The sequence below is a fragment of the Conger conger genome, chromosome 13 (assembly GCF_963514075.1).
Source record: "Conger conger chromosome 13, fConCon1.1, whole genome shotgun sequence".
Classification (NCBI taxonomy): Eukaryota; Metazoa; Chordata; class Actinopteri; order Anguilliformes; family Congridae; genus Conger; species Conger conger.
In genome coordinates this window covers 30459048-30485668 of record NC_083772.1, presented here as the reverse complement: position 1 = coordinate 30485668, position 26621 = coordinate 30459048, and the positions used below count along the sequence as shown (strand labels likewise).

The 26621-nt window shown below is 46.6% G+C and overlaps 1 protein-coding gene across 2 annotated transcripts; it reads right to left on the bottom strand.

The window, feature by feature from the left end:
* Positions 1–26621, bottom strand: abcc5 (ATP-binding cassette, sub-family C (CFTR/MRP), member 5). 2 transcript variants are annotated; one of them, XM_061218267.1, is made up of 29 exons: positions 26582–26621; positions 24603–24789; positions 20099–20247; positions 19814–19969; positions 19575–19719; positions 12774–13007; positions 12095–12268; positions 11787–11934; positions 11549–11697; positions 11060–11167; positions 9368–9727; positions 9172–9243; positions 8926–9050; positions 8333–8405; positions 7907–8110; positions 7584–7727; positions 7394–7493; positions 7124–7308; positions 6757–6903; positions 6513–6642; positions 6115–6397; positions 5652–5838; positions 5308–5397; positions 5001–5190; positions 4590–4749; positions 4418–4496; positions 3178–3291; positions 2069–2233; positions 1–1394 (listed from the first exon to the last, which is right to left on the bottom strand). In XM_061218267.1, exons 2-29 carry the CDS (start codon positions 24720–24722, stop codon positions 1293–1295), a joined length of 4293 nt encoding a protein of 1430 aa, XP_061074251.1. In that variant the 5' UTR covers positions 24723–24789; positions 26582–26621; the 3' UTR covers positions 1–1292. The 2 variants fall into 2 exon arrangements, with proteins under 2 accessions (XP_061074251.1, XP_061074253.1); XM_061218269.1 differs by lacking the exon at positions 26582–26621 and adding an exon at positions 25249–26562.

Below are 26621 nucleotides of genomic sequence, written 5' to 3'. Positions count from 1 at the left end.
TAAACCTAAAATAGTTTATTAACATATTTCATAGATTTTTCTCCGTCTTTCTCTCACCCCCTCTCAAAAGGCAATAATTACATCATGCTAAGGCTATAAAAAGTAATAAAAATAGCAGGCAGACACATTCATAAAGGCCTGTTGGTAAGCCATTGACATTACAGTACTAATTTGGGCCTGATCAACACTGCAAGTTACGGTCAGAGCCCACATCAAGTAGGCTTACAGCAGTTTATATTTGTGCAGTTCTGATATTACACCACATGCGCACACACATGCACGCACAGACCGAGAACACCTTCATTCTTTTGCAGTTTAAACTGGAGAGGAAAGACAGCTTGTGACAGTCACAGATTCTCCCACCAGCAGAGGGAGCTACCGAGCAGCTACAGGGCCACTCTGTGCAAGGGCATGAGGGCTGGGAAATGACCCATTATTTCAAAAGGTCGTTAAAAAAGACACACTGATGGAATGAACACAGTCAACGGAAACGGGCTGTAAACACACAAGGCCTCTTAGTTGGGGGTGATACCATCAGGGGGAAGACCGTCGCCTCAGGGCATGGAGTGGAGACGCACTGAGAGGAGACTCAGTGAAGCTCCCTCCTGCTCACTGCCAGCCTAACCTGACCCCGGCCACGCCTTCTTGGGCGTGCAAGCCAATCAGACCGACCTGGGTCCGGCACGTCAGTCATCTGATGACGGTGTTACAGAGTTCTGAACAGTGCCAATTTTCTAAACCCCGGGAGGTCACACTATGGTGACGGACCAAACCACAATTGAAATTACAGAATACGTTATACACAGATGTTGTATAAACAGTACAAAATAAGCTTAGCATACATCCTTTGCACTGTAAATATAGGTATATATGTATATTATATATACACATATATATATATATATATATATATATATATATATATATATATATATATACATATATATATATACTATGAAATAGACCTGCTTAAATGAATACAGCTACACATGTAAAGCTTCTTTTAATATTACTCAAAAACACTGTTACAGTATCAGTGGCTTCCTGACCATTAGGCTGAGAGTGATTTCTGAGCAGGCTCCTCCCCAGGACAGCCCTGCTCAGGTCCCCGGCCCAACAGAGCTCAACATAACACCCCCAGCAGGCAGCAGAGAGAACTGCAGGACTGCAGGAAGGGGGGCATGGCCTAGACAAAGCATGGTGAGACGTGTCTGTTGGGGGGGGGGGGGGGTGTCATCGCCGCTCCCGAGTGTGGCTCTGCCTCGCGCTCGCTCACGGTCCCTCCCGTCTCTCTAGCCCCTCACAGAGACCTTGTTCTCCACGGCCGCCAGCATGGCGCAGAATCTAGAGTTCTCATTGGCCAGCAGTCTGGATGGCTCGTCGAACTCCACCACCTGAGTGAGAGAGGGGAATGGGTGGGGCGGCGGTCACAGGCACACACAGATGGACAAAGGTGACATTCTTAAAACACACGTACACATCCCAATTTCAGTGTACTAGTGCGAGTTTGTACAGGTGTGCCTGTCCTGTTTTGGGTGTATACAGACATGTACTAGGGTACCTATCCATAGTTGAATTGTACTTGCGCGGGCATTATGTATGTGTATTTTTATGTTTAAAATGGTTCTGTCCAGAAATACATTTCTATGGTGAAATAAAAAGAAATGTTGTTGTAATGGCAATAAATTCTGTCGAATTGAGTTGCAAGCCAGTCGTTGCCTGTCCCTGAATGAGGGTAGTGATGTAGTTGTGGGTGTGTGTGTGTGTGCAGGTGTACCTGTCTCTGAATGATGTAGCTGTGGGTGTGTGTGTGTGCGGGTGTACCCGTCTCTGAATGATGTAGCTGTGGGTGTGTGTGTGTGCAGGTGTACCTGTCTCTGAATGATGTAGCTGTGGGTGTGTGTGTGTGTGTGTGCAGGTGTGCCTCTCCTGAATGATGTAGCTGTGGGTGTGTGTGTGTGCAGGTGTACCTGTCTCTGAATGATGTAGCTGTGGGTATGTGTCTGTGCGGGTGTACCTGTCTCTGAATGATGTAGCTGTGGGTGTGTGTGTGTGTGTGCAGGTGTACCTGTCCCTGGACGAGCACCATGATGCGGTCACAGTTGAGCACGGTCTGCAGCCGGTGTGCGATGGTGAGGGTGGTGCAGTCCTGGAAGGCGCTGCGGATCGTCTCCTGGATCAGCGAGTCCGTCTCCGAGTCCATGGCAGCCGTCGCCTCATCCAGGATCAGAATCTGCAGGGAGGCAGTCAGCATGCGCCAGCAGGGTCTTAGAGGACAGGCTAATAAAGCCAAGAAGGGGCACTGAAGGGGGCCCGTGATTGTGATCTGCTGCTGCTGCTGATCCACAGAATAAAAGCAGGACTTAAGTGTGGCTAAAGTGGTAGGATAGATTGAAGGGCCTAACTTAGCTACTAGACTGCCTCATTTTTGCCACTTTGCCGCGATCAGATAGTGTACCTGCTTTTAAATGTCTTCCCAATTAGAGTTGCCAGTTGTGCTTCTAGAGCTGTGCCAGAGAAGGTGTGCCCCACTTAACTGGCGTGGAACCTCCGACACACTCACCCATGAGCCAGAGGGGACTATTTTACACACCACACAGCCCACAGCCCAACGTAACCTGCTCACTACCACTAGCCATATGGTACTTGATGTGAAGTGGGGAGGAGCAAACACACCTGGCTCAGACAGACTCACTCACCCCGCTGGTACAAGGCCAGTTCCCATCTCCCAACAATATTCCTCTAATGACAATGTCAATATTTGAAGCTGTAATTATATGGCCCAGCCTGTGCTCACAGTGATCAAACGGAGCTGTTCCAAGTGCGCGCGTTTCTAGGACACACAACCGCTTACTGTGTTTTGGAAAACTGGTACATTCAGTACAGTATGTGCCATATGCGTTTTATTATCAGGGGTCTTGGGTCAGGATTCAGCGCAAGGTAAAAAGCATAGATATGTGACTCTCGATAGACTGCACGCCACAAAGACGAACAGTGAGACATATGCCAGAACCAATGTGGTTAAACTGAGAATACACAGGTCAAATTCACTATGACGTTGGTAAACCTGAAATTCCTAATGCACACGTCTATGTTCACACGGGGGAAGTTTTGGATACATTAAGGTGGGAAATGCTACTCTGCCATTCTTTATCTATGGCAAGCACAGATCCTCACCTTGCACTGTCTGAGCAAGGCCCGGGCCACACAGAGCAGCTGTCTCTCTCCAACGGAGAAGTTCTCTCCATTCTCCACCACCTCCGACTCCAGCTTCAGAGGCAGCTGGGATACCTGGGGGGGAGAGAGAGGGGAAGGGGATCAAAGGGGATAAAGAGCAAGAAATAAAGCATCTTTAAATGACTATGTAACCTCACCAGTCCCACTGATATTCATGGGGCGTAATCTATGCTTGACTGCTCATAGATATAGCTCATAAGGAGGACATTTTCCTAAGAGATAATTTGAATCAGCTAGGGTGGACCCACTGCTCCTAATAGCGATACATTAGTGGGAGGGAAATGGCGAGCATTGTTGGTCTGAAATGCCTGTTCAGCACTGAGTTAAGCTTGGCGTAAGCTTTAAAATCAGAGCTTGCTTGTCCATCTCAGACACTCCCTCTCTACTGTGAACCCTCTCCAGTTCTCCTACAGCCTTTCGACCCTTAAACTCAAACACTGAGTTTGTGTGCTCAGAGGGCAGGGGCAGTTTACCCGTGGCCTGGCCAGAAGAACGCTCGCTTCTCTCCATTAATATCATCTGCTCCACCAAGCAGACCATCCATCCAATCCCATTTATTCTAATTCTTTGGCCTGCTCATCCGCATTTTGCAGGGACATTTACGCAGTTAATAGAATTTGACTTGCATTTATTCAGATGGATATTTGCTAAAGAAATTAATTTAATAAAATTAAGACATTTTTCCTTTAGATGGGTCTAATTAATTTCCTCGCTGAAGGACACCCACAGCAATAGCTCAATATTTGAGCATAATATCTCCTAATTAGAAGTTCTATTTAAAGTTTCTTGTTAAAAAAAGAAACCCACATTTTAATTCGCCCCTAATAACTGGCAGGTATGCCCAATGCACTTATTGGCCAATTACATGATCCAAAGTTGCATGTCGCAAGCTTTTCATTCTGAGGTCCATAAGCTGTGCAGCACAGTCACTGACTCAGAGGAGTACAATTCACAAGCCACTCCTGCGGGAAACCCGCAGCTGCCCAGTCAACCAGCGGAGTCGCTGTTGTGCAATAAAATAGGGCAAACCTTGCCAATGGAAACTCTCCCACCCTGGGAGATGCAATGAACAAATTGCTCAACACCCACAGGACCACCAGCCACAGCTGGCAAGCCCAGTCCAAGGCAAGCCCTGGCAAGCCCTTTCCCACTGTGTCCCTCTCTCAGCCCCAACACTCACACAGTCCTTCATGTGCGTCCGTTCCAGCACGTCCCAGACGAGCTCCTCGGCATACTGGTTGAAGGGGTCGAGGTTGGATCTGCAGGAGAGGGAATCCAGGTTAACCCACACCGCACATATCTGCACCCTGCATCAGCAGACACACCACACACTGAAGGAACAGCGCCCCCACCTGACTGTGCCGCTGAACAGCACTGGCTCCTGCGGGATGATCGACAGCTTGCTGCGCAGGTCAGCCAGGCCGATGTCACAGATGTTGACACCGTCGATTTGGATGGAGCCGCCACAGGGCTCCACGAGGCGAAAGAGCACCACACCCAGAGAGGACTTCCCTAAGGAGAGGGGCAGCCATCAGCAGGGCATGCACACAGGAGGACAAGCACTGCATGTCTCATGGATCAACCTGCTGACCTCTGCAGAGTGGAGGGTGGCCATTTGGGCTACAGTGACTGTGGGTAAGAGTGTGTGGGAGTGAGTGTGAGAGGGTGAGTGTGGGCTAGAGACAGTGAGAGTTGAATGAGTGAATGTGGTGTTGAATGAGAGTGTACTGCAGAGGGTGAGTGTGGATAGGAGTGTTTCCAACCTGATCCAGTGCGGCCCACGATGCCAACCTTCTCTTTGGGCCGGATGGTACAAGACACCTTCTTCAGAACCAGCGGCAGGTTCTCCCGGTACCTCATCTCCGTGCCATCGAACACCACCTCCCCCTCCTGGGGCCAGTCCGGAGGGGGGGCCTTGTTCTTGATTCTGGCAGGGGCCTCCAGGGCCAGAGACTGGGGGAGGGGGGGCATGTTCAACAAAATCTCTTCATTAGAATCTCTAATGTTTTACCACCTTTAAGCCACAGAAGCACGTCAAACATGGTGAAGAGAAGGAGGACAGCCAGGCACCTGGATGTAGTGGTGAATTCTCTCCACAGAAGTGAAGCGGGCCTCCGTCTCAGAAGCCAGACGCACCGTGAACTGGAACAAACCGGTCAGCTGAAAGAGAGAGACATAGAGGGGAGGGGGGAAAAAGAGAGAAAGTGTAAATGAGAAAAAGATGAGTGGATTTTGACAGTGTAACACCATCCTCATGATGATCTTGAACCATATCACACATGAAGTTAAATACTTAGTGCCCTTCTAGCTCCCTGCAGTGCATTTCACACAAGGGAAGCAAATTCTTCCCAGAGCAGAGTGTCCTCTGTACCCACCGACCCGTATCACTTCAGAGATCCCAGAGGGTGAGGTACCTGCACAGCATAGGAGATGGCAAGCCCGGCATATGCAGGCGCGATCTGCCCGTGCATCAGGACGATCATGAGCCCTGTAATGCTGATCAGAGCCACGCTGATCACATCCAGACGGACCGCCAGCCAGCGCATCGCACAACTGAACAGGTAGAACGGGGCCTGGTTCTGATCCAGCAGCTCCTGGTATCTGAGATAGAGAAAGAAGGGAGACGGTTACAAAGTAGTGCCAGCCCAGTTACGGCAACAAATTGTAGATCTAACCCCCAATTAGTCTAAACCATTTACTTCCAGTGTTTATTGGCCCTCTCACACCCGTACATCATGAAGTGGAGAAACCAAACCCACATAAAACATTAGACTTTTGATATGTGCAACTTTACACAAATTTACATCCAGTTACCACCATGCCAGTCATTGCTAGGAAATAGATCATTTGAATTGGACTGGCTGGTAGCTGACCCACCTGTAGAGAAACTCCTCCCCCTTGCCATAGGCGTGGATGGTGGTGAGGCCCTGGATGCTGGAGGTGATGTGGGAGAGGAAGGGCGACTGTGTGATGTTGTCCAAGCGCTTGAGCTCACGGATGAAGACGCGCGAAACCATGTGGAGCAGAGTGAAGAGCACGACCAGGGGCCCCACCGCCACCAGGAACCACGGGAAGACGCAGGCGATCACTCCCAGGCAGAAGAAGACGAGAATTACGTTCTGGATGAACATCTCCGCTTGAAAAGGCAGCCTTGTGTCCACTGGGAGAGAGACATGGGGGTATCATGGGATATCCTCTATGTGTATGGAGAGTCTGAATCTGATTAGGCATACAGGTTTTGTCACATAGCTACGCATGGTCTGGGTTATCCCTACCTTCATCCATGTCCCTGGAGAATCTGTTGAGTATGCGGCCAGTAGGTGTGGTGTCGAAAAACTTCATGGGGCTCCGCAGAATTTTCTGGAAAAGCTGCTCATGGAGCTGAGAAGAGGCCCTCAGTGTTCCCTGGAGACAGATGCAGTTAATACATGCAACTATAGGCAAACTACTAACAACACACACGCACACACACACGCGCACACACACACACACACACACACACACACACAGAGCAGGTACCTTGACGAAGGCAATTCCCCGCACAAGTTTGAGGAGCAGCATGATGCCCATGGAGAGTGCATAGACGCCGGCGTAGTGCTGCATTAGGGGGTTGTCCCGCATGCTGTCACTCAACACGGAGGTGTTCCCAACCCACACTGTGGTGTTCTGCAGGTAGGGGGCGACAGTGAACAGTCACATCACCATCTTCACAAGCTCTAACTGACCACCTTCCAAGCATGCAATGCTTGGAAAGCTGTCCAACATGAGTCCCTCTCCATGATGGAGCACACTTACTAAATATCATTGGGGCAGTGAAACTCCCTCTGGCTCGAGGCTTCTTTCATTTCAAGGAAACCAGAAAACATAAGCGCCCCCTCCCACTCACCCCACTTCCTTCCTTGATCCAGTAGCTGAGCCACCAGTTGCTGAAAGCAGCACTGCCCATATTGAGAATGAAGAGCAACAGGATGAGGAGGAAGACCGTCACTCCGCCCAAAGCCTGGATATACACACTGTACACTGACCAGGGGACAGAGCCTTGCCCACGGTCCTCGACCTGCACCAGCTGGCCTGTTGGTTAGATGGGGGGTGGGGGTTATTTCCAATGCTTACCACCTGCATTGTTTAAGCAAATGTTACAGACACACATACACACCGTTGGTATCTTTGTCGGCAGGCTTGTCCTTCTTTATGGATCCTGCCTTGGTCTTCTCTGGAGGCTTCTTCAAAGAGTTCCCAGAGTTCTTGTTGGTCACCTGAGTGTGAAATGGTGTCACTCCCGCATGCTCACATGCAGACACACACATTCTTCATACCCCACCCCCTGCATTGCCCAAATGTCTCACCTCGATGTAGGGAGCCTCTCCTAACTGCAGGTTGTTGAACATGGCAGCGTAATCTCCGTTAAGGGACATCAGGTCCTCATGACTGCCCTGCTCTGTAATGCTGCCGTCTCTCATGAAAATAACATCATCACAGTCCACAAGGTACTGCAAACGCACAAACACACACTGGTCAGCATATAGTCCCACTGAAGTCCAACAAACCATAGTGAAATCAGGGGAGTGTAGGATTTTTGAAATCGGGTGAGGTTGAGTAAAGCCAGATTGGATTGGGTAAGATCAGGGGAGGCTGGGTGAAATCAGCTCTGATGGATAAGATCAGGTACCTGCAGCTGGTGAGTGACGAAGATGACGGTCTTGTGTCGCAGCTGCTTCTTGATGGCATTGTTGAAGACGTGGTTGCCCACATGAGCATCGAGGGCGCTGAGCGGGTCGTCCAGGACGTAGGTGCTCTTGTCGCTGTACAGGGCACGGGCCAGGCTGATGCGCTGCCGCTGACCGCCACTCAGGTTGGCTCCACGCTCACCGATCTGAAAAAGGAAAGCAGTCACACAAGAACGCACCCTGCAGTGTTCTCCCGGTTTCTGCCTCTCATATTTACATAACTGAACATCAACAATCAGCTAGTCTTTCAGCACACTTGAGAAAGATAAAAATCAGCTTCAAGCTTCAGCCACTTCCAGGTAGTTAAAATACTGTCAAATATAAATCCATGGGCTTGATGACAGGACCCAGTTAGGCAGGGATCTCACCTCAGTCAGGTCAGCATTGGGCAAGATGGCCAGGTCCGGTCTCAGACAGCAAGCACTCAAAACCAGCTGGTACCTGTGGAGCGTTCATGAAGGTTAGACATAAAAATTATGTTTTTTATTCACTGTATGTATGCAACTTCATGAAGGCACACTCCCATTTGCTCTTATCATCCTCCATGCCACATCCCTTTCCCTCCTGTCATCCTCCAAGCCACACCCACATTCTACCCTCTGGCTACTTCTTGGTATTCTGCTGATGCTTTGAAGCAGGCATCGTTCTACTGGGTGAAGCTTGCTAAGCAAGGTTCTGGCAAGTTATTTCAAGCCATGTCTATTATTTCACATCTCAGTTCAAAATTAAATTGTGTCAATCACTGCTAACAAGATAGTCTTTGCAGATTCCTAACCCGAATGTCCTTTGTGAGATATGACCCAATGGTCAAGCAGTCAAACCCAACTGCTGAAAGTGGATCCTTATCTGGATGGCCTTTTCAGCTCATTTTTAGACAGTCACACCTTGAAAGGACATGTGAGCATGACTCCAGCCACCTGTTCCAACACCCTGAGCTTGTATCTGTGCTTTTGGTCCTTACCTCTCTTCCTCATACTCCTTCCCAAACAGGATGTTATCCCGCAGAGAGGCGTTGAGGATCCACGCCTGTTGAGCCACATAGGCGAAGTCTCCGCTCACTGCCACTGAGCCCTCCAGAAGGGTCATCTGGGAGAGAGAGACCGTTAAATGAAATGGTACACCTGCCCTGATACTAGCTGACAAACCACTTTCCAAAACCCTCAGCTGCAGGGACTGAGCTCCAAGGCACTGACCCACAAGGACTTACCTGACCCAGGATGGCAGAGACTAGAGACGACTTCCCACTTCCTACACTACCGCAGATTCCAACCAGTTTCCCCTGAGGAAAGACAGTAAGTAAGAGTAAAACAAAAAGGATTTTGCCACCAAAATATGCTAAAATGTTTTTCTGCACGTACACCCACACATAGATACCCACATCCACTCAGACGTTGAGCTCTGACCTGAGGCACAGTGAGGTTGATACAGTGCAGGGTCCTCTGCAGGCGCTGGCTGATGGTTGGGACGGGCGCGGTCTCGTCCTCAGGGCTGGAGGGCATGTCCCCGGCCCTCTCTGTCAGCAGCTGACCAGTCTGCTCCTCGATTGCGCACTGCTCTCCTCCCTTTGTCCCGCGGGCAGCGGCACGGTGCCGCCTGAGGCTGTGCCTCTGGACCATGCCCACGGAGGGCGTGCCCCGGGGTGTGGGCTGGGCACTGTGGCCACCTGTCTCCCAGGCCAGACTTGCGCTACTAATCTCTATGGCCACTAGGGGGCTCTGTGGCGGGGGCCGGATCATTTCCACCTCCGGCATCATAAAGAGACTCTGGAGACCATCGGGTGTATGAGGGAGGTGCAGACACACAGAAGAACAGGTCATCGTAAGGGGGGTGTATGGGCAGGAAGAGTTCCCATCCATCAATAGCAATTCTCTGTGAGATGTTCCTCAAGTGGCCAAAACTGTTTCTGTCAGCCAGCTGTACAGTAGGACTCATTTCCAGCATTTGCAACCGGCTTGCTGGTTTATCCATCTTGCTGGATGATAGTATACACTGTACCACCCTGTAGATCTTCATTTTGTTGTTTTCGATCAGTACATTCTCCACTCCTTGCACGCAATGATAGTTGGAGAGTTACTAACATTTAGCAAACTTTCATATCCATAGAAACTCACACAACCTTTACATAGTATCCATTTATACAGCTGGACATATCCTGAAACGATGCATGTTAAGTACCTTGCTCAAGGGAACAACAGCAGTGTCCTCCCTGAGAATTAAACCTGAAAACCTTGGTTTAGGAGCCCAGTTTGCATCATTGTACCACACCATCAGCCTAAATAAATCAGTCACAGAGGAAATTGGACAAACTGGCCAATCAGGAGGCTAAAATAACTACATAGTCAACTGGGAATTTGTTTTAAGAAGGCTGGCCTGACTCAGCATTCCTTCCCCTTAATTACTCAGTTTCAGTCTGGGAAGGGAATGTGTGCAGCACTCACCCAGAGATGCTGAAGCAGCACTAACACATATGTAACACACACACGCGGCTCTTTACAGCTTCATCACTGCATTGCTGAAGTTCATTCAATCCTGGGATGAGGGCGGTTGAATATTCTTAGTGGAACAGACATTTCTTTTTGCAAATAATGGTCAAAGTTATCTGGCTCACCTTTCTACAGTGTTACCCAAAAGCAACTATGACCCTTGATGCATTGTGTTACAGCTCCCTAGCAGCAGGGGCCCCCTAAGTGGACCTACAGGGCTGGCGACTACTGCAAGCTGCCATTCCTCCTGCTCATCCTTGCCTTGCCCTAATCCCCAAAGGATCCTGGGAATACTGGGGGGATGTGAGAATATTCCCGCAGCACTGCTCAAGGGAGGCCCCGGCCTCCGGAGGAATTCCTCGCCCCCTTTTCACACCACATTCCCCACAGCAACCCGACCGTATGGGTAGGGGCTTTAACACTGCCTGAACAAACCTCCACCACGTACCAGGGATCCAGGAGCTGGACCGGGCTGAACCCAGCAAACCCAACTCCACAGACTGGGATACGGAGTGGAGGAACTGGATGCTGGGCTGGAGGGGGAGAGATAGACAGGGACAGAGAGGGTGGAGGGGAGAAAAAAACAGACAAAAGAAAGAATGGGTCCCTTACCTTGAACCTCTCCATGGCCACCGATGCCTCGGACAAGGACTTGACTGAGAAGGGTGTGACTTTGAGTGCAAAGGTCATGGCATTGAAGACAGTTACTACGGTGAACGCCTGATGGACAGGAGAGAAAAGCAGGGTATTCTGTGTCAGTGCAGAACAGAGTGCATCAATATCAATGGGTTAAGCATGATCTGCAACAGCAGGACTCCATTAAGACTGAAATCCAAAGACGACATAATTCCCAGATACCGGCGACTTTTAGAAATAAGATTCACCTTATTGCTCTAATTTCCGTAAGGTAAATTTATTGATGTACAGAAAATACAAATGTGCCACTGAAGAATTGGTACTGAAATGATAATGGATAAACTGGTAAACATCAAAACAGTTATTTCATATACAAACTTTCTCCTGAATAAGTGCACTGAACACCGGAGGTTAGGGCGTCCTCCACAGGGGCTCTAACGCTGATGGAGAGCAGTGAAGCTATACCTGGGCAGCAGTGAGGTCATATCCCAGCAGCATGTGGGAGGAGAAGGTAGCCACACTGGCGATCACCACGACGATGGGAGCCACGCCCACTGTGATGCTCTGGAAATACCCGGTCTTCTCCAGGATCTTTACTTCTTCCTCACGGATTCCTGCCAGAACACAACCAGGATACATCATCTAGTGTAAGCGTACACGTGCACAAACGCATATGCACACACAAATGAAAGAGCCAACTCACTGCGCACAGACTGGGAGAAAGCCTTCACCCAGGCATACATCTTGATGAACTTGATATAGTTGAGGATCTCGTTCATCTTTTGCACCCGCATGTCTGTCACGGCCACGCCCTTCCTCCTGAAGTAGGCCGTCAGCCTGGAACTGAACATCTGGAAAAATACAAGGGTCACTACATACTGTACACTTTCTTCTATTGCTCTGTGAAAATGATGTTCAAAAACAAGCGACAACACAACATTTTAGCCGTTTGTACGCATGACAAGCGCTAAATAAGCAACTGCAGTGTGCCTGCAGTGACTTGCCGCTCACCATGGCAGGGTAGAAGAGGATGAAGACCGCGGACCCTAGCAGGGAGGTGGGGCCCAGGATGGCCAGGTTGTAGCCCATGCCCAGTACAGCGATGAGGGGCCCGCCTGCCAGCAGGCTGCCCACTGCTGCCGCCTCAAACATCCGCTGCCCGTCACTCGAGCACATGTTGATCAGCTGAACACAACAAGACCACAAACATCTCTCCTCTCAAAACCCACATCATCTCTTTCATCTGTTAAAGCTGTTCTTTTTTCCTCTACTCAAACCGGTCCTCTACTCAGTCCTGTCGGTCTCAAATTAAACATCCTTTTCCTTCTAATAAAACATTGGTTTCTTCCAAATTTGTTTCTTGTCTTCTCTCTGGCTTCTGCTCAATACTGTCTGTCAATTACTACCAACTCAGGGATGTCAAACTGAATTCCAAGGGGGCCACAGTGTCTGCAGGTGTTTGTGGTTTCCTTCAGCGGTCTTGAGAACAAGGTATGTGGATTCTTTAACCTATCAATTACTTGAATGAACCACAGGTGCCGAGAACAACTCAAAACCCAGCAGACACTGTGGCCCTTCAGGACTGGAGTTTGACACATGTGCTCTAACTGAATGCTTGCCTTTCCCTTTCCCTTTTTCCTGAAGTCAGACCCTCCAGTCCATGCCCCCCACGCTGGGCCCTGGGCCTCACCTCCCCCACAGTCTTGTCTCGTATGCTGCGGAGCCTCAGGATCTTGTGGAAGGCCATGGTGAGGATGGCGCCGCGGAGCCGCGTGCCGGTCCGGTAGTTGAGGGCCCAGGTGAGCGCCAGGGACCAGGAGCGGATGAGCTCAGTGGCCAGCAGGCCCAGAACCAGCAGCAGGCCGTAGGACAGGTCCGGTGTGACCTGCTCTGTGTAATCCAGGAGCCTCTTTACCACAAAAGCCTGCGGAGGGGGGCAGGAGGGGGGCGAGAGAACACAGACGGCGTGACTGACCGTTCTTCCTCATCCTGCTCCGCCCCGGTGTCATTTCCATCACCCTCCTTATCATCATCAACACAAAACGGGGTATCGACTTGGTCTTGGCATTCTAAGTCATTACATACGTCATGCCATCAGAAATACACAGAATCATAGCATTACTGTGAACAGTTAACAAGCTCTTTAAAGTGGTGCTCTCAACATTTACCTTTAGTGGCCTTTTCTATTAAGATCCTTTGAAAAGAACAGGAGAGAAACAATGAAAGAAAATACTGACAGGGTGTTTCTGAAACAAAGGAAAGACATTGCACAACATGACATCTCTTTTTCTTCTTGTTTGCGTTGTGTGGATATGAAGACAAGATACCTACAGTCCACACACGTAGGAGGGTGGAGACGAATATTTGTTTCAAATGCCTGAAAATAAACATCAGCGATTTCATTGAGCAGAAACAGGAGAAGAAGAACAGAGCACCCAGAAAAGGAGCAGTGAAACAATCAACCCCCAACACAACAGATCTTATACCTAGACTTATCTGGGTTCATGTCACTTTCAGGTCTTCACATCAGAAAAGGATTCACACATTTGGCATAACAGACAGAGAGACAGACAGATACACACACACATCCGGTCACAAACCCAGACCCGCACACAAGCACAAACACACACACTCAGGGGTTCTGAGTACAAACAGGGAGTGCCAGCAGACACACATGGTTCAAACCAACTGCATCATTTTATTGACAAAAGTAAAGTATGAATCTATGCCTCAAGGTTAATGGCTGCAGTGCATTCAGTACAGCTTTGAAAAGGAGACAGTTCCCCATCCACTCCCATCACAGTTACAGAGGACCAGAAAGAGCGGGGTGACACAGTCCACATAAGGGCTACAAGTCCCACAAGCCTCTTCTCTTGCATCAATTTTTTGTCTTTAGGGTTTTTTTGTTGCCATTCATTTGTCCTCAGGGCTGTCGAAAAGCATGTATGAAATTGCCACATTTTCTGATTTTGCCATGAAAAGGTCCAGGTGAAGGAGTGGGCACAGTGAAAGAGAAAACGGAGGCTATCCCCAACGCCCACAGTTGGCGCAGTGGCTGAATAACTGTTCTTTCCCAATCCAGCAGAATGGCCTTTCAGGGAGCACAGGAATACGGCCACAAGGGAGGCTGAAGGCGTTGTAGTTTGGGGAAGGGGGCAAATTCAGGCACATTTGGGCCCTCTAGCCCCCCCGTCCCACCTGGGGAGTGACTCATCAGTCCAGCTACATCTACAGCAGTAGCAATAAACTCCAGTCATCATAGCCACCAGTTTGAAAATGTAAATTTTGAAATGCCATTGGCAGGTGGTCTCAGTCTCTGTATACTATTCAATGGTATTACAGAGCAAGCAGGTCATGGTAAACATGGCATAAAAATACAGTGTACATCTTAACATTGTTACAGCTCTCAATTCCATCACCTCAGACAATAAACCAGCTGGTCGTTTTGGCGGTAAAAAAATACAGTAAAACATTGGCATAAGCAGACATTGCAGCCACAAAAGCATGTATGAGGATTAAGACAGAATGAAGGTGATGGTGAGAGCCGGTCCTGTAAAAAACGTGCCCTTACCTCTCAGGCTTTTGGCCACGGTCTCTGCCCGCCTCCCGTGACATACCCCTCCGCAGTTTAACGGACAGCCTGTGGAGTCTAAAGAACAGCCTCTGTCACATGTCCCTGTGCGGGGGGAGTGGCGAGCTCCTGCTCACGCACCACGTCTTGACAACCCCGCCCCGGCACTACCCCCCCACCACCCCCAGGTCCACTCAAACCCCCTCCCCCCCACACACACACAATTGTGGGCAGTGGGCAGTGGGCACTCTCCCTGGATTGGGAGCATTTGAACTGCAACAGGTAACAACAAACTTTAGCCCATCTGTCATGGGTATCAGAATGTAGACTTTCTTCCAAGGACCAATCAAAAGAGGCCACAATGAACTGAAGAGATAAAACAAAATTCTCTTCTACATCTACCAGCCTCCAGGGTCTTGGGCTCCACACCATTTTCCACAGAGCAGGAACCAAGCCGACTTGTTACAGCAATTGCATGTTCTGAAGGGTTTTCATTATCTTTTTTGGCAAGAACTAAGCACACCAACTCCCGTATTGTGCCAAAACCTGTATTGTGTTGCCCCGGTTACAAACTAGACAGGGGTGGGATTGGAAACCTACCTGGCTGAAATAAATTAATGTGGTCAGGCCACACTGATATGACAAAAATGACAACACATAATAAGAATGCTGGCATCATCTTTTTTATATTTATTACAAGGTTCCAACGATAAATACTGCTAACCAATCACAGGAATAAAAGAAAAGCAGATGAAAGATGAAAACAAGCATTGCACAAAAAGTAAAGGTTGTGTAAAACAAAATTAACATCACTCAAACAAGTCAAAAATATGAATCTACCCCTGCTCCTGTTCCAATTCACCCTGAAATTTGGAATTCCCAAACAAAATGGAGGCATGTTTCATCACTGCAACATTCTGTGTAAATACAGGCAGGGGGAGCATGTGCTTCATTTCCATTCTATAGCCCACCAACTGTCCTCTTGTAATACTGTGCAGAAGGACTATGCAACTGAGGCAGATACATCGCAGGCACCCTGCTCATATGACAGGGAACACCCAAGAGACTCAAACCCTCCCTGACTGGGGGATGGCATGGCCCACCAAGCTAGAGAACTGTGATCAAAGTCAGCATGGAAACAGTCACCAAAGGACTTTGTGTTTTAGCAATATGAAAGCCTGAGGAAAATACAAATTCACATGACAATGTGTTTCCCCCTCTGTTTCAATTCCCGCGTTATACTACATTATAGACACTGAAGAGGAAACCCACCGGACATTTTCAGTCAAGTTCAGCAAGGTTCTGATATGGCTTAGCTCAGCAGGATTCTGTGAGTGGAAAAGGGATTTTGGTTTTTTGGGGGCCCCAGTGGTGCCACCTGCCTGACCCCCCTGGAGTGGGCCGAAAGGCAGAGAAAGTGAAGGAGACAGAAACTCGCTACATACCCCGCAGGTGGGACAGTGACAGAAGCTCTCCTTGGAAAAAGGCGGTGCGTTAACCCTGACACGCGTGTCCATGGACACACCTGCAGACACCTGTCTACAGACCTGAGAAAAGGTGGCACACCTGGGTGTCTCATCACAGCAATGACATCACATCAGCATTACTGCAGAACATTATCCATACATACATAAAAGCTTTGTATCAGGGAAAGGGGGTATACTTAGTTAAACATCATGGGCGAGCACCAAATCAAACATAAGACAATACATACATAAGCATAGGAGCTTAGTGACATTAGAAGAGCAACAAATGACATAAAACAAAATAACAACTCAGCTCTAAGTCTATACAGAAAAAAGTTTTGTGATGTTCTCTTCATAAGAGGCAAATATAAACCCACAACAAAATGCTTACCAGCACTTTATCCATTCAAATCTTGTTTTATAAATTACTGTGAACCAGAATGAACCAGAATAGCCAATAGTTGAGTTAATAGCCAGGATGCATCTATTAGTGTAAAACTCATCCCCACCCTAATATCAGAGTTCCTTTACTGTGGGGGTCACTCGCTGATTGCACCAAAAGAAAGATCAGTGGCTGGCGCTGCATTGTTTCAGCCTAAACACTGAAAATGCTGAGATGAATCACTGTGTTTAACTTCTAAAGGGCAGGTCAAATGGCTCTAAACAACCATGGATACAGAGAAATAAAGTGAAAGAGGGTTTCAAACCTTTATGAGTTTAACCCTCTAGCCTTGACTGTTCCATCTAAACAAATGTACATCATATTCACTATAGAATCAATTTTAGCAGGAACTCCACAGATTCACTGACCAGCATATGATCTAGTTAGTCTTAAATCAAGGACAGTGCACACACATATCCACATGATTTTACATTCAGTGAATCTGCACAGGTCCGGTTTGCTACAACTCCAGCTATGGTGCTAGAGACTGGGAGTTTACCTTTCATTAACTGCTGAGAATCAGCTGAGAAAACTAGGCAAAATCATCAGTCATAAGGGATGGCAAACAAGGGCAACAAACCTTGTAGTGTATAGTTTACAGTATGTGGAACATTCTGATGAGGAAAATATGGCAGCGAACTGTCTGTGACCTTTCCTCACTCTTACAGAGGAGGCTGGTAATGTTTACTTCTTTTAACCATCATGGTTTTAAACTGTTGACTTTCACAAGTGAAAACAGCTTATAACAGGACTGCTCAAACCCTGGAGGACCACAGAGCATACAGGCTTTCATTTTAGCCACATAGTTTAGTGAACTGCTATTGTGATTGAACTGCCAGTGATATTAATTAGCATGTGTTGGTTCTAAGAATCTCAGACCAAAAAGTGCATTCTATAAACGCAGATATTGCAAGGCATATGACCCAGACTTGAACCACAACAAAATTATGACTTGTTTCTTTGAGCCAATCGTTTTCAGTGATATTTGTGTTGATTGATCATAATATTTACACAGCCGTTAGTAGTATTGCAAGATTTGAAATTAACGCGCCAAATTTGAATTAAAATTCGAAAACGAGATGTCAGGCATGTCGCTTTGTTAAGATAATGCATTTGATTTGTTTTTGTGACGAATTAAAACAGTGGAACATCAAAACATTTTTACTGTGCGTAGACGCAAATAAATAAGGTTAGCAGTAGATATGCTCCCTCCCACACAATAGGCCATCAACGGTAAAATAGAATTATGTCGCTACATTTTCATGCCCGCAGTGGCAATGTAATTAGATCGCTAAAGATGCCATCTTGTATGTTAACTGGTTGTTAATGTATGTCAATAGAGACGTTATAAGCAAAACATGCATTGCAAAAATGACTGTCCTTTTCAAGTTGTAACCTATAGTTATGAATTTCTGTGGTGTGCCAGGGAATCCTGTATTGTTAGAGGGTTTTCATTTCGCTGGTCTTTCCCCCGACTTTGTTGTGTAATTTGTCTGATTTCAATTCAGTTAATTATTCCCACTAAATTAGGGATAATAAATTGTGCCTGTCACGAGCGAATACACACTTTATAGAGATGGATGTTGCATTGTTGGTTTGGGTTTACGTGAAGCCTGTACTCTTCTTGTTGTCTGCTTCGTCTTGCTGTAATATTGGTTTAGAAAGGAAAAACGTATTTATAAAATTGTGTTTTTGCAATAGCCTACCATAAGGCGGTAGAGTAAGAATAGTTAGCTAGGAAGATTACTGCATTGTCGTCAGGAATAGTGTCATAAGCTTGAGTAGGGGAGACCTAGCGCCTGAGGAAAATATATTCCGAAAAAACCTACCTAGTCGACATAGCCACTTTTTCACAAGCCTGCCCAAAAATGTATTTCTGCCGAAATACGACTGTAGCTTGCTTAAGATGAGTACCTAAATAAAACATAAATTGTTCGGAGCCTTTGTAGCAACAGTTTGTTTTGGTAAAAAATCGTTAAATTCATCCTGTTTGTTACAATTATGTGCCATAACAAAATGCCATTTACTGTGAGTTGGCATATTATGGCAAATGTAGTTATTTTATCAGGACACAAGTGAATTAGTGTAAAATGCAGATTTTGAAAGGTCCTGTGTTCCAAAGATGGTTCCAAAAATCCATGGATTTTCACAACCACTGATAAGACAGAAAATGGAAAATTTGATAGACTGTGGCCCATCAGAAGCAGGGTTGAGTAGCCCTGAACTAAGACAAGATTCACAGTTAATATAAAAACAGTCAATATAATAATTTAAGTAATAATATGTAATTAAAGTTCTAACTTAAAATTACATGTATGATAGATGCAGGTAAGCACTTGTCACAGATACACAGAACAGGTTTAGATGCTTCCAAATAAATTTTAGTATTGGTCTGGTTAATATACAAAACAAAAACCCTGAATATAATGGAAGAAAAAAAAACAAGTAAAATGTTGTCTGTTACCTTCACCACAGACACACCCGCCATGAGACGGGAATGGTGCACTCAGATCTCCAATCACAATGTAGGACAACAAGATTTCTAACATCTTTACTGTGCTGTAAATATTACACTTAGGCTAACTGGCAAACATGGGCCTTGGGTGACAGCAGAGACAAGGCACAACATTCCAGTCTCACAGATGCCATGTTGAAAGCCCATTTTGCACACCATGACTGCATTGCTCATTGGTATACAATAACAGCTTCTCATTTTGCCATTTTTCTCCCCTACTGAAACCGTGTCATCTTGTTATCTTTGGTGAGGGTAAGAGTAACAGAACATTCCACCCTGCCCCCCCGGGACACTCACCTGCACACTCCCCTCCACAGTGGGGGGACGTTTTGGACCAAACCCCTGCCACCCCACCATGCCCCACATCTATCCAAGTGAGAGACAGTGACAGAGAGAGAGGCCTAGGCAGAGGTTAAGTTACAGAGACAAAGAGAGATAGAGAGACAGGGAGAGAGAGGGAGAGAAGGAGAGAGAACGGAGAACGGGGTGTTACTTACTGGACCAGTGAAGCCAGCCAGCTGGGTGACCATGAGGCAGACGATGGATAGCAGCAGCCGAGTCCGGCAGAAGGCCCAGACCACGTGATGCAGGGAGGCCTGGTCCCCCTGAGCCTCACACTCCTCCTCCCACAGCCCTGCCAGCCTGTAGAGCCAAGAGGAGAGACGGGGTGTGGTCACACTCAGCCACACCTTCACTCTCTTCCACACCCTGAACCCTGACCCCTGGCAGCACTGACCTCCGTCGGTTGGTCTCGCAGCTCTCCCACTCGGACACAGCCCACACGTCCTCCAGGAAGAGCTGACCCTTCTTGTGGGCTTTGATGGCCAGTGACGTCAGCCAGTTGAAGGTCATGAAGGAGAGAAGGCCAGCATTGTCCACGGGATGCTGGTGCCTGAGGGAGGCGCAAGAAGGGCGGTGTGGTCATTTCTGTCCAATACAAATCGGGTTAATTTCATAGCCACATAAATACCCCAAATGCAGGACACAATGTTCAACAGATATCCTGCATGGTTGAGCTCACTTGCTGGTGGAGCGGAATGGCTTCAGCACGCTCATGCTGTGGTGGTACTTGCTTCGCACCGCCTCCTCCTCCAGCTCCTTCATATGAGGGGTCCCGCCCCCATCCAAAGGCAGCCCCCCCTCTGCCCGAGCAGCGGTCTCCAGGGCATCCTGACACACGCCACAGAGAAACAAAGACAGAGGGGCTTTTATTTCCAAAAGCCCTGCATTTAAAACTGTAAACAGCACATTATATTCCCAGCTGAGATATTGGCCCCACAGCATAGGCAAGAGAATGCTAGATGATGCTATAGATACAGACTATATCTGTGGTGATGACAACATGCATGTACGGAACTCCAGGTACCTTGTGTTAATACCAAAAGGACACTGCCTTTTGAACACAGCCGCATCAACATGAACACCCACTCTTTGAGCTAGACAGGAAATAGGGCCTTGTCAATAATCATTCATCGTTGCTTGTGGACTTAATGTTGTGTACATAAATGTGCATAAAATTAAAAAATTAAAGATCCCGACAGCAAGGCTTCCTTTTTATACTGAAATTGAATCTTCAGATCCTCAGCCAAAATGTTTTGCATAATACAACTCCAGTACAACTAGGGACTATAAACAAAGGAAATTTCACTCAATATTTGGACATCTCTTTTTTTGGCAGGGGATCAGAAATGAGGGGGAAGCAGCATATTAATCACCAGGAGCTGGATGCACCAGATGAGCAGACGTCTGGCTCAATGTTGCATCAAACATATTAGAGCTTCAGATGTCACATTTGCACATCTTACAGCACTTGGATTTATGCTGTTCTTCCTCTTATGAGGTGAGTATAGTAAGTACCTAGTAAAAAAAGTCAAGATTTGCAAGTATTTCGCCTGAAATTGACATAATTGCAATATGCAAACTGTAGGCCTACCCTTCACGAATACTGATAGATCATTACAATTATATAGCGCCTTTCTAGACACTCAAAGCACTCACACGCAGTTAATTGCACAGGCCCCTGCGTATACATCATGCTGGAATGACAGTAGACAGTACCTCGAAGGGAGGAGATATGAATAAACAATCAGTAGTAAGGAGAAGAGTGGGGAATTGTCTTTGAATATTGATCATTGGGAATATTTAATCAAAAGGGGCGTACATTTGTTGCGCTCCGCGCATACATATATCCCGACAAAGGAGAGAAACCTTTGTCCTTGTTTTTGCATGTAACTTGGACCCTATGCATAGTAAAGATTTAATTATATTTACTGTCTTTGTCTCTGCGTGTTTTCTTACAGGAATAAATTAAAATTCCCACCACACACCTGGATGATGCAAGGCTGCCATTTTGGCTCACCACAAACCAGTTGAGGTGGAGAGGGAGAGAGCAATGTTTTTGCCAATTGAATTGATTAGGTGTCAGGTTGAAAGAGCCAGGGTTGGGAATTGAGTCAGTACACCGGGGAACTCCCTACTCTTTGTGAAGAGTGTCATAGGATCTTAAATGACCACAGTCGGTCAGGACCTTGGTTTAATGTCAAAAGAGGAATCTCCTACAGCATAGCGTCCCCATCACTGCACTAGGGCGTTGGGGATATTTTGACCAGAGAGAAGATCGGCCCCTAATGGCCCACCAACACCAAATAACCTGCTATCCATATTTTTGTAGTATGGCATCTGGATAGTATAAGCATTCTATTTTATGCAACTATGGTTTCGGATATACTAATACTATTTTGACATCCCAAATAGTAAGCTAGTACTGTATGTAATTTCGGACACAGTCAATGTCATTACACCGTGTGTGCTGGAGACACTCCCTAACAGCTCCATAGACACACACTTCTACTGCATGGGATGGGTTAATATCTTCACGCATAGTCCCATCCTCCAGCCTCTACCACAGAACAGCACATCCTGGGACCCTGGGCAGTGTCAAACGTGGCTCTGCCCAGCACTCCACTTTAGACGTCATGCAATCTCCTCAGGGCTGCACATCACAACAGAAATGGCTTTGCCTTTTCATGTTTCTGAGGAGGGCGCAGTGTGGGTCTAGCGGCTGTAATTTGTCATCAGCAGAGGGGCAGAGTGAGTCAGCGGCTGGGTCCCTGCTACGTCCTCTGCCCTCTCCAGCCGGCAGCCTCAATGACACTGCCCTGGTGCAGCAGGCACAGCAATGCGGATGTAACCGCAGGGTCCTCTTCATGTATAAACCCTGAGACGCAGAGGCGGGCGGATTACCCAATATGCTGGACTTTAAAAGCACCGCTTTAGGAGATTACCAAACACAAGCTGTTGCGTTTTCTGAATGTGTGACATTATTTCTTTTTTATATTTTTCTTAATCCATCGGATACTGGTGGGAATCTTTGCAAATGCATCAGGCTTGTGGAGATGTAGCCACTGCTATAGAAATATTGTCTTCTCATACACAGGAAAACCTGTAAACAGGGGTTGCTGTTTAAGAGTTGAAATACCATTTATCAGATGGGACTATGTCTGAAACAAACACTGACATTTTGACTTGTGGGAATTTTCCTCTTGTTGCTATATGATAAGACGAAGTACCTGCGATGCCTCTGATGTTGTGTTCTGAGCACGTTTCCACTTCCTTCCCCTCACACCCCCCACCCCCTACAAACCCCCGGGGGAAGATGCAGTTACGGGTGAGCCAAAAGAGGAAAATAATGGGGCCACTGAAGCATGAGCAACACGTGCAGGGCACACACCTTCTATTCCTAGCACACACACACACGCTACTGTGTGTATCAACAGTCACAAGGGGCCTCCGGTTTAGTAATTCAGTCACGGACCCTCGGTAGAGAAGAACAAAGGAGTCGACTGAGGCTTCATAGACCGAACGAGACACAAGGTTGTGCCGCTGGCGCGTGGGGCAGGAAGAGCTGATTAACAGGCTCCACGGGACATTAAGTGCCACAGACACATCCCTGTCCTCCAAGGAGCAAAACAGAGGCACCTAACGACAACAAAATCACATCTAACTCTCAAGTGGACAGTGAGCGATAGCGTCATAGTGATGGCAAATTGTGTCTATATAACAAGCTAGATTTCGATCACCCTGTGATCCCGTTGGAGTGACCGTGGCCCGATGCCTCCTGCACAGTGCTGTGGAGTGCTCTCAACACGTGCAGGCCCCTCACCCCCCACGTTTCCATCATGCTCTCACGTTGCACACACACAGCCACCACAGCCTTGTCAGCCGTGTCAGGATGAAGCAACCAATCCTGTGCCCGCAGAACGTTCCGCATCAAAAAAGTCTGCAGCGCCATTGGCTGCTCATGCCAGCCATGCAGCATGTGGGAGGGTCTCCGTTATGTAAACAATTGAAGACAAGCAGCTATAGGCACAAGGTCGACTGGACAGCAGCCAATCTGAGTGGAGAGAGGGTCTCTAGTGGGAGGGAGACCGAAAGAGAGACGGACAGAGAGGGTCAGAGAATGACGGAGAGGGCGAGAGAGAGAGAGAGAGAGAGAGAGAGAGCTGCACTCCTATCCTGCTGACTCAATGCTGACAGGAGAGACAGAGGAGAACAAAACACACACACAAAGCCTTAGCACTCTGCCTGAAACAAAACAACAGCTGTTCACCCATTTTTACCATCACAGCCACAAGTCTCTGACATCTAGCTTTTCACTGTTAGGTGCATTTGTCATGAACGTCCTTTGTCTCATTACATTACAAAACAATACATTACAACCTCCTAACAACAATACTATAATTCAGTATTGAGTCAGAAGACCCAGTTAAAGTGAAAGAAGTCGAGAGGGGTGACAACTGTAGATAGAACTGCTCATGACAGTATTTTCTCAGGCAGACCAGAATTAATTTAATACGCAAGACAGACAAAAGATTTTCTTCAGAAATTACCTGCTTGCTCATGGTGGCAATGCTGCATCACCTTTGTGCTTTGTGCTTTTACCATGAAGGAGAAAAGTGATGCTGAAGATCACATTTTAAAACGGTCATCTGTCATATGACCTTCAGCTGGCATGCTGACCCAGCAAAACTCAGCACAAACTCACACGCACTTCACCAAAAAGAACATTGCATACACCCCAAAAGGGAAAAGGAACACAGTGCACTCTCAGGAGACACAGTCATTACTCCATTGCCCACCCCAACTGCCCTTCTATTAAAAGTGGAAGTGGAACAAAAAAATGGGCTGTGATGGAAGTCATAAACAGAGCAATGAATCACATGTGTAAATAAAATCCAGATTAGCCATTATGGCAATATAACCTTCAGCAATTATTCAAATCCATAAACCTATATAAAAGCTTTGTAAGGAATTCTATTTGATCGAATCTGCAACAACATGCCTGGATGTTAGAAAAGACTGCAGAACAACACAGGTCAGATAAGGTAAAATTCTAAAAGTTTTACATAGCAAATTTAACCCTGACCATGATAATATACCATGTCCTAAGCCCCAAGCCTGACCTTATTACAATATCTTTGGGGTAAATCTCTTTGGGCCAAAGACAGTTACAGCAGAAGACTTACCTGGACCTTGGAGAGTTGGTATGGGTCAGTGTCTGAGCTGCATGGGGTATCTCTGCTGGGTACAGCCCGGTACCCTGGGCTAACTGGCAGGTAGTCCTTTCCCACATCAAGATCTTTCATCTTCTTTCACCAACATGGGACTGCTGACTGGTGTCACTTCAGTGTTTGTCTTCTTTGTTAGTCACGACTGCCATGGAGGTAAGATGAGGAAGAGCCACGCAGAAAAATGATGAAGATAACTGTGTGTGCTCACTGTGAACCACTCCGTTCCATAAGCACCCACATGCCAAACAAAAAATGCTGCTGATATTTTATTTTACTCCTGTACCACCCAGCCTTTGCAGCTGGGTCAGTGGAAGAACCTGAGATACCCAATTTGTCACTGTGGCACAGTTTAAAAATGAAATTAAGCAAACCACAGCATCACGTCTTGACACTCACTGAGTGATGACCAATCGCTTACACGATTCACTTCACTTTGCCATCAATTCAGTGTCTTTGGTTAATACCAGTCTGTGAAATTGAATGCTACTTCATGGTCACCAAAGCTAAAAAAAATAATCCAGTTGATAGTAACTACATAAAATGCCTCACAATTACCTATTCAACAGCAATGTTATTTGTCATACATTTTCTTTTTGGTTACCTTAGTTCTTTAACATCCCTTCCCGTTTCATTTCTGTACACCCCCCTAACACACCAGTGAACGCGCTGTGTATGACGCCAATACGATTTCTTTTTCTGAAATTATCCATGGGACTACGGTTTGTTTCTATGTCAGAGATGGAACGAGACTCCTCTGCTCGCCCACACCTCCTCCCTCCTATACACCGATAAAAAAAAAGGTACAGAGAGTTCCGGAAGTTTAAACAAGAGATTGAGAATAAAACATGATAAAAAAGCAGTTGCTTGAGTAGGCTGTATGACGCGGGCATTCACGATGTTCTAATGACGACTGACTTGTTCAAACAAAAACATCACATTGTCATTCATAAACGCACAGCTGTAAAGAACACAATAACCTACCTTTAGCGACAACTATCGGAAGCTTTTGCCATTTTTAAATTGCACGTAACGTAAGCTAGCGACATAGCCTACATTGTATAGCAACATTCTATAGAGTGGGAAACAATGATGCTAACTTCGTTGGGTAGCTCGCAACATCTTTTTAATCAACTTCGTGAGACAAGAGGCTCTCGGCTTCTGGTTAGCTAGATTAAATAACGAATTAAATTAATATAAAACTGGGTCAAGATAACGTTTTATTGAGCAGGCTATAACCAGTGTGATAATACCTTTACATAACTAGTGAGATGCGTTATGGCTATTCGTTCATCTATTTCATTTTCCTCCAAACAGTGAAATATGCTTTTTTCCCCTATTTTTTTTCTTTAATTTTTACAGATGAGAAACGTTTTAACATATTCAGAACACCCAGTAAATACAAAGTTACACAATTGTATGACTAAAGTCACGAATAAATTACGGAAGAACACGACAAAAATGAAATAGCCTGCTACAGTAGGCTATCCATACCCATACACAATGTCCAAATATTAGGATGAACAATGCATTTTTAAATTGCTGCATTCGTGCAAATATAAAATGATAGAATAGATTCATCTAGCTAGCTAAGATGCAAATACCTGACAAAATACATTGGAAATGTAGGGTACATATCAGAGTCTGTAACATCGAAGACTTACACCTGCAAACTATCAGCGCCATGCAAATTAACTTGCGATGGGAATTAAGTTTTTGGACCAATTATTAAGATATATTAATTGGATGCACATAATGCTGCTAAATATTCAGATTGCTTGACATTGCAGTCCTTTCTATGGTCTTTTACCAAGCATAGACTACATTTCATCTAAATAAAACCTAACGTTTTTCTTGCACTAACTACTGGACTTGTCCCTTTTGTCACCTTAAATATAACCATTAAAGCTGGAGAAAATCTCCCTAGCAACAGATACCTGCACCTCCGTCTTGTCAGACAGCAGATCCCGATCAGGG